The sequence below is a fragment of the Tuber melanosporum genome (genome assembly GCF_000151645.1).
Source record: "Tuber melanosporum whole genome shotgun sequence assembly, scaffold_159, strain Mel28".
NCBI lineage: Eukaryota > Fungi > Ascomycota > Pezizomycetes > Pezizales > Tuberaceae > Tuber > Tuber melanosporum.
In genome coordinates, this window is record NW_003298818.1 from 205,487 (window position 1) to 217,059 (window position 11,573).

At 46.7% G+C, this 11,573-nt stretch overlaps 2 protein-coding genes; both read left to right on the forward strand.

Moving 5' to 3' along the window:
* The first annotated feature begins 93 nt into the window (after nucleotides 1–93).
* Nucleotides 94–4,229, forward strand: GSTUM_00003041001 (uncharacterized protein). XM_002836674.2 has 10 exons: nucleotides 94–645; nucleotides 721–1,061; nucleotides 1,130–1,269; nucleotides 1,361–1,458; nucleotides 1,512–1,633; nucleotides 1,687–2,416; nucleotides 2,478–3,044; nucleotides 3,101–3,295; nucleotides 3,351–3,522; nucleotides 3,577–4,229. Exons 1-10 carry the CDS (start codon nucleotides 190–192, stop codon nucleotides 4,071–4,073), a joined length of 3,318 nt encoding a protein of 1,105 aa, XP_002836720.1. The 5' UTR covers nucleotides 94–189; the 3' UTR covers nucleotides 4,074–4,229.
* Nucleotides 4,230–4,889: 660 nt separating this feature from the next.
* Nucleotides 4,890–6,381, forward strand: GSTUM_00003042001 (uncharacterized protein; the record flags this gene model as incomplete). XM_002836675.2 has 3 exons in its annotated part: nucleotides 4,890–5,342; nucleotides 5,395–5,980; nucleotides 6,033–6,381. The coding sequence occupies exons 1-3, from the start codon at nucleotides 5,081–5,083 to the stop codon at nucleotides 6,379–6,381; spliced, it is 1,197 nt and encodes a 398-aa protein (XP_002836721.1). The 5' UTR covers nucleotides 4,890–5,080.
* Nucleotides 6,382–11,573: the final 5,192 nt, after the last annotated feature.

Below are 11,573 nucleotides of genomic sequence, written 5' to 3' on the forward strand. Positions count from 1 at the left end.
CTGGCTTTAGTCCTGTGTCGCCCCAATTTTATCCATTTTGTCTGACGTAGTCAAGTCAACACCCGTAGACTGCACCATACCGTGCCATAACCTCTATAATCCCAGCCAGAGTCAACCATATCCCCATATCCGCAGACCACCCTCTCCAAACCAGTGTCTCCTTTCCCCACCAGTGAAGTAGCGGACATAATGTATTGGCCCCTCGGCGCTCCTCGAATACACGTGGTGAAACCTCCTCCAGACTCTTCACCGCCCGCATTTGATTCGGATGACGCCTCCGACGAGCTCATACAAAACAGCACTTCCCTCTCGCTCAGGGATGATGATGATGACTATGAGGACGATGATGATGATGATGATTACGAAAAAGTGAATAATGAGGACGGTGAAGACGACGACGATGATGGTGAGAACTCCCAGGAAGGAAGGAAAGTTGGGGAAAAGGAAGTTATGGATCAAGAGCTCAGAGAAGCTCCACTACCAAGGCCCAAGGGTAAAAAAGGAACCGACCAGAAAATGCGCAGTCGATCTACCCGAGGGAGGGAGGGAGAGGGGCAAACGAGGCACATATTGTCGTTAAAGGTGGCTAGGAATGGAATGTTTGCGACAATCACGGCTTCCGAGCTTACGATCTGGCAAATGAAGGTGGGAGAGACCTCTAGGTGGGCTTGGAAGTGCGCTTTTCGGAACGCTAATACAAGCTCAAATTACTATGGGTAGCCCACGGCCGTCGTTGCTCATGTTCGCAGGTCTCAGATCTCCCTCGTCTCATACGGCCCCAATACAGATCTCCTCATAAGACCGGACTCACAGATTTTCGTGGTACAAACTACACTGGGATACCTAGTTACGTACTCGCTTGCCTCGGACCCGAATGCTAGAGTGTACAAACCGGGCTTCGTTAATAATAACCATCACGCACGACAGAACTCAATGGCCGTTGGAGTGAAGGCAGCCGTTGGTCCGGGAGGATTGCTTCTTGGTGCTGGTGAGGCAGGAGGGGTGAGGGAATTCTCTGTGAGATTTAGGATGGTTATCAAGGTTGATGCAGGAATTAGCAGGTTCGGCCATCCTGCTACCACTGGAATTGATAAAAAAACGGAGGCTAACAGGACGCTGCGGATATTAGAGCTTTAGCTCTCGATGACGAACTGATGGTAGCTACTGTGAAGCCTGCTGCAGTCCAATGTATTCGTTGGACGCCAGATCCCACAGGAAACCAAACAACCACAGAGCTGCTCAGCCGGATGCCTTGGCTTCAAAAGAAAGGTTAGTGAATTAACTTGGTATGTGGTGTTTCTTGGAGGTATTTCATCGCATATTCAAAGCTTCATACTGATCTTCGAGCTCTGTTAAGTAGCTGTTGCCACGGAGATCGTTCATGACAGGCCGATGAACCTATCAACCTGGGTTACAAGTGATGGCCTGGCGTATGCTGTTCAAAAGGCCGTTTTGGAGGTTTGCACGCCCATTTTGCCAGTGATGAGATATCTAACATGTAGGCGCCATAGGATGGTGATATTTCGCGCATGTTCAAGGGCTTTTGTTTCCACATCCCACCCTCCTCCGCAGAGAAGGCTGTAAAAGTTGCGATAAATGCCCGATTTTCACTTATTACCGTGGCTTGTGCCAAGTAGGTGCCTATCTCATCCCTAACCCAGGGCTCAACTAACACAGGAGATTTAGCGGATCAATCTTTGTTTATAATGTCCGTGACTATAACGGGAGTATTCCCTTGTCGCATGTGTTATCAGCTCCGGCATCACCTACAACATCGGGAAAATCAACGTTTATAACATGGTCACCTGACGGGTATTGCCTTTTTGCTGGCTACCAAAGGGGATGGGCAACATGGAGTGTCTACGGAAAGCCTGGTGGAAATTCCTTCTCGGCGGACACCAGATTATTAGAACGCAACGCAGGCGAGGGGTACCTAGATGGTGTGAGGACTGGAAGCTGGGTATCAGCCGGTGGAGAAATAATGCTCGTGAAAGAAGGGGGAGATGAGCGAATCTGGGTCATGGAATTTGCGAGGTCAGCAGTTACTGGTTGCTTTTGCTCAGCCAACATTGCTCGTCCAGTTTTGCAGACGAATGAGAAAATACTCATATACCGCGGCTATGATAAATCCGATATTGCAGCAATTTCACAGGAGACTAGTGTGCTATGGCATCATGTGCAAATGCCTTCGGTGTACTTGGTTGACAATTGGCCAATCCGAAGTGCGGTTATATCACCGGATGGAAGATATGTTGCAATAGCTGGCAGGAGGGGGCTTGCCCATTATTCAGTCAATAGCGGGCGCTGGAAAACATTTATCAATGAGAATATGGAACAGGATTTTGTGGTACGGGGGGGCATGTGCTGGTATCAGCATATCTTAATTGCTGCAGTTGAGTGTGATGATCTATATGAGGTCTGCAACCCCCAAAGAACCTCGTTGCAGCTTGACTTGCAAATGCTCACGCCCATTATAGTTGAGACTTTATTCTCGAGAGTTGCAGCTCGACAATTCATTATTACTACACATAGAGACTCTACCATCTCCTGTCATCTCCTTATCCCTCGCTGGAGATGACTCACTTCTAGTTTATACCTACGACAATGCCTTGTATCATTTCATTGTACAAGGAATGAAAGATACCGTAAAACTTGTGCAGGTTGGCCAAATTTACTTCCATGGTATCGTCCGGGCACCCGCAAGAGTAAGGGCAATAAGCTGGATCCTACCAGAACAGCAGCTTCGCGATGGCGACCCTTCTCAAGATGTCGCAGTCGCAACTGTTATCTTTCTTGTGGACGGGAAGTTAGTGGTGTTACAACCATCAACCACAGAAGGAGGAGACGCAAAGTACGATATGCGGGTTCTCCAACAAAATGTAGAATACTACGTATTGATGAGGGATTGTCCTATACAACAGCACCTCTTGCAGGGTTCGTCGGAAAGTGGGAGGACGACGCCTTACGACGGGAACTTTCCCCCAGCAGGGAGAGCAAATGAACTTACCGACTCTCTGTGGATATTCGATGGTATCGATATGAGGGTAAGCTATCCTTCTCGAGTCATAGGGGAGAGTACTGTCTCTAATTAAAAGATCAGGTCTGGAGTGATGTTACGGAGATTCTCAACCTTAACCCAGGGGAGGGTGGCAGAGAAGTTCCACCTCCAATCAAGATCGCTGTTGATTTCTATCCCATGTCTGCGATACTGAACAAAGGCATAATAATTGGAATCGAGTCTGAGCTGGTTCAACGAAGAGATATCAACTTTTCATACTTCAAGTTTTCTACCAGAGTAAGTCCGGATACCTTTTATGTGTGGCCCCTTATTAACAGATATCTAAACTTAGACTCACCTCTTCCTCAACCATATATTACGGCATTACCTTACATGTCATAGACCTGGGGCCGCTGTAGAGTTAGCTATTAACTATGAAAAACTTCGTTACTTTGGGCACATTTTAGAGGTTTTATTGCACGGCGTCCTCGATGACGAGGCTGACCGGCCCCCAGACCCAGAAGGTGATATCCACTATCTCTACCCTTCCTAGTTTCCTATAATGCTCACAGTAATAGCCGCCGTTCTTCCCGAAGTCATTCGTTTCCTTTCCCATTTCCCCCAATATCTCGACGTAATAGTAGGCTGCACACGAAAAACTGAAGTAGCCTCCTGGCGTTACCTCTTCGACGTAGTCGGCTCTCCTCAAGCCCTCTTTGAGGAATCCCTCTCTAGAGGCCTTCTCAAAACAGCCGGCGGCTACCTTCTTGTCCTCCACACCCTTGAGCAACTCACTAGTTCCTCGAAAGACATGGTCAGACTGTTGGAGCGAGCAGTGGCGGAGGGAGACTGGGATTTATGCAAGGAACTTGCTAGATTTCTCACCGCTCTCGACAACTCGGGTAAAATGCTTAAGGAGGCGCTGGAGTTGGTCGAATTGAGGAGTCCAGTAGAGGAGTTTGACAGGAGCTTCATGTTCGAGAGTGCAAGACTGAAACCCCCGCCACCCGGGAAAAGACCCGGGTCGAGTGGCACGGCGCCGGGGGAATATAGGTTCCCGGAGGTGAGGAAGTAGTGTGGGAAGCTCTCGCCCTGTAGATGTGAGAAGATGAAGTGATTTTTGTTCTCTAGGCCGATTTCTTTATCCTTATCTAGTCCTTCCCCTCCCTCAGTCTCCCGATAGTTTGGGGAGTAGGTAATATACAATCCAATTCCTATTTTTCACACCCTAGCGATGGTTCGCATACGGTAGCGAAGATATCAAATACGGTAAGCGCTTCTGCATAAAAGTCGAGTTCGGGAGTCATGAAATGTGATTCGGCGCTGACCTAAGCCACTACGCACGCGAACCCGCGTGGTATCCCCCAAATGCAAGCACTATATCGAATACTCGACGCTGGGTGTACAACACCTGGATGTCCCTATAAACTTGGAGATCAACCCATAAAAGGGGGAGGGGGGGTTAACAGAATCGAGCCAGTCTGCTACTTCTGCTCCATATCTAGCAAATGGCCTACCCTCACTCGAGAAACCGTGAAGCCCACCTTAACAGAAATGTGTGGGAAATTTTGTTCAGGGAGAAATCCGCTAGTTCGCAGGAGGTTGTAATTTAACCTAGCAGAGTTCTTACAGGGTAACGACTCAATCGAGTGGTATACCGTGACGAGTATCAGTGTTGCTGAGGACGGAAATTCGTTGTCAGTTCCTACAGCACGATATACGAGTACTTAGGGTATGACCAGAGGTCTGTAGAAGTCCGGTATGATTGGTCGAAATTTGGTGTGTGTAACGCGAATTATGGAGATGAATGGCCAAAGTCTATAGAACTCTTGGCGCGGTTGCTGAAGCAAACGCTGCTCATTGAGTGAGCGTGAAGACCTGACAGCCAACCAGAGAAGTTCTACAGAATTGCCCACAACCCCCGGTACCGGAGGACTGGTACAATGCTGGTATCATAATTATGATATCACAGACTTGCATGGTCCCTGCCAAGCCGACCTTCCCCAACCAACCCTGATTGTCTTGCGACCACCACGCCTATGGTACTCGTACATCTCCACTCCTACTGCCCTCCAAGCCATCATGCCACCCAGCATAATTCCAAAAGCCTTCTTATCCTGGAAGCTCCTCCTCCTCGCCATAACCCTCCTAACACCGGCACCCTATGACACTTCCACATCCCTTGTCCTCCCAGCGCCAAAAACGCTCCTGCAGACGCTGCTACAGAAACTAACCCGCTGGGACGCAATTTACTTCGTCAAAGCGGCCCAACGCGACTACGTCAACGAGCAAGAATGGGTTTTTGGGTATGGCTTTGTTAAAGCGATTTGCGGAGTTCATTGGGGTGCATCCATCCCCCCCCAGCCCCTGGACACGGAGATCTAACAGTCGCCTAGCACTCTCCCCGGCACTCAAGTATATGGACCTACCACAACCCTACGATTACGCCCTCTCCGCTGTCCTCCTGGCGAACCTCGCGCACGCGCTATCAACAGCAGTACTCTACGCCATCACGCGAGAAGTCTTCCCTTTGAATGGGAAATTACCCATTGTAGCGGCCCACTTGCACGTCATTTCCCCCGCTGGACTCTTCCTTTCGGCGCCGTACAGCGAGTCGTTGTTTGCCCTGCTGAGCTTCTCGGGATTGTACTGCTATGTACGCGGATACATAATAGTTTCTGGTGCGTGGATGTTTTTGGCAAGCATGGTGCGGAGTAATGGGCTGTTGAACGGTGCAGTGTTTCTGCACGATTTTTGGAGGATTGGGTGGAGGTTTGTGGTTGGGGTGGAGAGGGGGTGGAGGGTAGTGGGGAGCTTGGCTGGGTTGGGGGTTGGGGGGTTGCTCGTTGGGGCTGGATTGGCGCTTCCGCAGTGGCTTGCCTACGGGAGGTATTGCCCTGCGGGTTCGGGTGCTGGGGAGCTCAGGAGTTGGTGCAACAACACGGTTCCTAGTATTTACTTTTTTGTGCAGGAGCAGTATTGGTTCGCTCCCTTCTTCCTACTCCAACTCACTCACCAAGGCTAACTGGGGCAGGAACGTGGGCGTATTCCGATACTGGACAATCCCCAACATCCCGTTATTCCTCCTCGCGACGCCAGCGCTGATCGTCCTCATCTGCTCTGGCATATGGGCCATCTACGGTGGCGCTGGACCCGTCGTTAGAAAATTGGCCATCCCTCAGATATTGCTAGCACTCTTAGCGCTCTTGACATACCACGTACAGATCATCACACGGTTGAGCAGCGGATGTGTGGTCTGGTACTGGTGGGTTGCGTGCATGATTTGTGCTGACGATGCCCGTGCAAAGTGGGTTGTGCGCTGGATGATTTTTTACGCTCTTATTCAGGGGACTTTGTTCGCGGGTTTCTTGCCGCCGGCGTAACGGCGTTCCTCTCTTGGTTATATGGGTGTTGTTAAGGGAAAGAGTACAATCGCTTTTTAGGTGTTTTGAGTTATTGTCACTTTTAGTTTGCATGGCAACCAAAGCCTTCTTGAGAAAAAGGGGAAAACATATTTTGACAAATAAATTGATACAATTCAACAACCAATAAATTAAGGCTCCGTTCGGCATATACCAATAAAAATATATCGCAATAAAAGTTGAAAATAGCATATATGCTAATAAAAAAATTCAATATAAAAAAAATAATATAAGCGTTCGGCAACCATGCCACACAGCTGTATGAAAGAAAAAAAGAAAAAAGTCGTCACACAACTCAACTTAGGGCACATACCAAAAATCAAACACATAGTACAAAAAGGCTTTGCTTCCATTTTACTCCCTTTCTAATACACCACAAGGCCATTACAATAACACAAAATTTCCTCTACATTCACCTCTTTATTCTCTACAATTTGATCGTTGCTACTTAGACTAGGTATATCCGACACCTCTCTGAATCCTTTATCTGATATTATTTTGATACGATACTAATAGCTTTTGTCCATGTGCATCAAGCCAGAATAGGGAATAGCGTATGGGTTGAAGATAGTAAAAGATTTCTAGTTGAGGCACTTCTTTAGCATGTCAACAATGGTGATAGAGGGGAGAATGGGTTTAAGAAATCTGTTTGGCAAAGCATTGTTGGAGAACTAAATGAGACCTACAAGGTAGTTAGTTTAAAGCCATTTACCATCCCTCAGGCCAAAAGCAAAGAAGTCATTGTAAGTTAATATTTTATCAACTGCTGATTTGGTTAAAGTCATTAGGAAAAATAAATCAAAGACTGACACATTAATATCATAGTTGAAAAAAGAGTTTGAGATTGTTGATTCTATGTGTCAAAACTCTGGGTTTGGGTGGGATGATATTAAGGGTTTGCCAACAGCTTCCTCGGAGATTTGAAGAACATATTTGGAAGTAAGTTCTTAGTTAAACTTATTGACATTTATTCTTTAGAGTTCGAAAACTAATGAAAGAATACTGTTTTGCTAGAGTCATAAAGAGGCTACTAAGTATCGGCACAAAGGGTTTCCCCTGTATGATCTCTTGGCCTGTAACGATCCCTCCTCGGATAGTTAGTTCTTGGTAATGGGAAATGATACTTCTCTTCTTCTTCTCTTTCTTTTTCATATAACGATCCCTCCTTGGATAGTTAGTTCTTGGTGATGGGGAACGATACTTCTCTTCTTCATCTCTTTCTTTTTCATCTTACGATAGCACTAGGCCTCTGCCTACATTACCGATAGTACAAGACCTTTGTCTTCTATCTGAAATGCCTATTGTAAGTTTTCTCTAACTCTTCTGTGTGAAGAGCTCTCCTTTACGTAACGATATAATTGCAATAAAGATAAAGACCGTAAAAGAATTTTTAAATTCGTTAAAGTAATAAGTAGGAAAAGTACTTAGAAGTCAATCTAATTTTTATTTCAACTCGTACCGCCAATACTGGCATACAATGAGCCTCCACCAGCACAGAGATACCGCTAACCGGTATACCACTAATCCTAAGCTAACTAAGTCTACAGCCCTGCACCTGCCATCCCTAAGTCATGCCCATATGAAAACTAATTACAATACTATCAAACACCCCAGCGCCCGCCCCGGTCCAAGTCCGTAGCCCCTTAAGTATGAAGCCAACCAGCACTAAGGATAGCTGAAGCCGAGCAAAAGACCGACCAGACCAGGTTCCTCATCCAACAATCGTAAAATCACTACCACCCAGTCTAAATACCATCCCGTGATACCTCCGCTACAGTAGAAAACCAAATAAAAGACACAAACTAAACCTGCAGGTGACACAATGGCAGGGAGAAGGCAACCAACATGTCAACCTCTCATACCCGCATACCCGGCTGTCAACCCTATGAACCTACTTTGTCGCTTGCCTCGGAGGAGCGTACCGGTCAGGAGGACCTGTGCCTGCTGCCTGTCCCCCAAACAAAAACACTATAAATACAGGAAATACATACAGGTAGTAACAGACCAAAAAAGGTCAGTAGGGCCTCTCTCCCACCCGTGGTGCCATGCCTCCTCCTGCTAACCCCGTAGCCCAACTAAAGAAACCAAACAAACCCCACAAAATTCAGCACATAAGATACAAACAAGTCCAACCAGGTGGTCGTAACCCACTATCTGTACAGGTGGCCATCAGCTAGCCGGTCCGTTGGGGAGCTTTTACAGCACTCAGCAGCTTCACCCAACAGCACAAGCCAGACAGGAAATATGTAATCAGACCTCACCCAACCTGACAGAGGCCCGACCGGTACTCGCAGGTGCCTCTCCTCCCCCAATCAGCCCTCCCAAGTCCCACACACCAGACACCACAGAGCCCATCCAGCCCCCCCAGCCCCTCAGACAGATTAACCGTCCTATAGCCACAGGACAGCCCATACCTAGCCCCATCAGGCAGCCACTGGTCTTGGCCACACTAACAGAGCCCCAACCCCTAGTACCTTGTAGCCCAGGAGGACCCACCAGCCACAGCTGGGAGCTACAAAAAAGACAGCACGAATTCTTAAAGACACCGGCACCAGCCACACTATCCAGCCCAACCAAACCGAAGTCCAACCAAGCGGTGAAATAGTAGGCAGAGCCAGCCAAAGCCAGCCCGACAGGTCCGAAAACAAGTACAGACTGAAAGACGGGCAAGAGGCAACCCCAACTGACGCGACAAGAAGGGGGAGGGTGAGCGAACCGGAGTAGACAAATAGAAGGTAGGCCCCACTAGCAATTTGTGAAGCCACTAACCACAGTCCACAACCAAACCACCCAAACACACAAATGACGCGAGTGTCTGGCAGCCAATCATCCCACACCACCCCAGACAGCAATGAAAAACCACACCAGGGGGTAAGATTTTTCAGGGTCAAAGCCATCCCCGCTAAAGTGAAGAGGAGACACCTGACTGAACCACCATAAATGCAGTAAGGACAGAAACTCGAAGGTAACAGTGAGAAACAACATCGTAAGATTCCGACCGTGGAAACGAAAACATAACGAGGAGGGGCTGGGCGGGCACCGCCCTACAACCTGTGGAATGATGTGGCTGGTATGATGAGTTAAAGCTTGAGAAGGTCATCAGTCTAATCCAAGGGTGTTTTGTATCGTGAAAACTAAGGACTCCGTTAAAACCCAACAAGAAACATGAGCTGGCCCAGAGAATGACATGGGTGATCCCCCCAAACACAATGTTCAATTCCCTCAATTGAACGCGAAACCTGTGAGTAGATGATAGACAGGAAGCCGAAGACATTTTACCGAAAGAGCCTCGTAAGCAACCATGATGAATAGCTCAAAGTGCCAGCATCGTGAGATAACCAGCAGGCGGCGAAATGAGAAGCAAACAAGTAATCCGCCATGCAACACCTAACAAACCTCAACACCAAAAACCCCAGGAACTACTGAGCGAACTCAGATATCTCCCCCAGAATCCAAGGCATCAAGGCCCATCATGGGAGCGATAGAAATGCTCAGGGCGAAGCGACAGCAAGAACGAGGAAATGTACTTAGAACAAAGCATGAAGAACCTATCCTTCTCAGCCGCATCGGACTCCTTATATAGTGTTCTTTCCGCCCGTAGTCATGTGACCCAAAGTAGTCACATGTGCGAAACCCAATCATAACAAACTAGTCATATGACCAAAGTGGTCACATGCTCGAAACCCATGATCTCATAGCGAGGTTATGTGCAAAAACTCATAAACCAATCATAATACAATAAACAACTCCTATGACTCGACTGAGTCCTATGCGTGAAACCCATGACCTCATAACGAGGTCAAGTGCAAAACATAAATTATATGCTCCAGGCCTACCCGCAAGGTGCACTCGCAAGGCATACTCGTCAGGTGCACATCCTGTGACTCATATTTGAGCTATGTGCGAAAGCATCACAAATTCCACATATAACAAATCATATGACTCAAATGAGTCATATGTGTGAAATAATAACATACCTGTGACTCCTAACTATACGTCATGTGAAATCCTTTTCCTTGCCAAGCCACATTCGTGACATGGCCTGTCTTTTTCTTGCAGTATGGACTTCAGGAAGATTTACTCAAACAGCTTCCATTCAGTCACAGGTAGAACAAGCTGAAGCAGATCAGAATGCTCCTTATAATTCTGCAGGCATTTCGCAATCACAGTCCTTAGAAAATTTTACAAACCAACTAAATATGGATTTGGAAAGCAGTCTGATCGATATTGGAGATATGATTCATCAAGCCTTTGTAGAGAGAATTTCAGAGCATGTTCTTTCTTGTCAGTACCAAAGGTCTGCTTCTGATTTAATTCATATTCCTACCAGGTTTAGTCAAGCTACCGGTGCAACTTCTGAGCCTCTGAATTACAAGCAGGCCAGACGTACAAAGATTGCTGAAGTGTCATTGAGTACAGCTTTGAATAAGGCTACCCAGGAAGCTGGCCACCAGTGTGAGCAAGTAATACAATTCAAACATGAGCTTGCAATCAAGATTCTTGAGAATTGCTATGCAGACAAGTTAACACTGGAGCAAATAGTAAAAGCTGTTAGCCTTTTTGAGGATAGGTCCAAAGCTTGTATATTTCTTGGGCTGACTGCAGGAGCTGTTAAAGATGCGTGGATTAGAGGACAAATAAGTACTTAATGTAGTTAGTTACAAATTTTCTCAGGTATTTTTTTTTTACTTAGATCTACTTTAGAAACAGGATTTTTTTTTTTTCTCAATTGACTATATGACATGTTCCCTAGTGTGCCATATTTCCCCCAAGATAGAATTGGTAGTTATTCTACATATCTATTACTATTTGATCTCTGATTCGCGACATAGCTCTGTAGGCTTGTTCATTCTCCAGATCGACCCCTTCGCTACCAGGACCCATTTTGAAGATGTCATCTTCCTCACCATAATCTCCATCAAAAGAGAACTTCTCTGACTCTCCAGAAATTCATAAATAATTCTGAATTAGTACTTATATCCAATGAACATCCTTCATTATAAATTTTGACAGGAATTTAATTGAAATCAAACCTTGTTCAATTTGACTATCAATTAAATATTCTTACGCTGGAGATTATCTGTGAATAATATCTTGGAAGGCAGCTGGGTGGACAGGATAGTCCGGGGGGGGAGCTGGTAGACCGTTGCTGC

What these genes read in the sequence shown, in the direction of transcription:
- GSTUM_00003041001 (XM_002836674.2), top strand. Translation starts at nt 190, where the DNA reads ATGTATTGGCCCCTCGGCGCTCCTCGAATACACGTGGTGAAACCTCCT. An exon ending in TCGATGGTATCGATATGAGG is followed by an intron (nt 3,045 to 3,100) that starts GTAAGCTATCCT and finishes TTAAAAGATCAG; the next exon opens with GTCTGGAGTGATGTTACGGA. An exon ending in ACTTCAAGTTTTCTACCAGA is followed by an intron (nt 3,296 to 3,350) that starts GTAAGTCCGGAT and finishes ATCTAAACTTAG; the next exon opens with ACTCACCTCTTCCTCAACCA.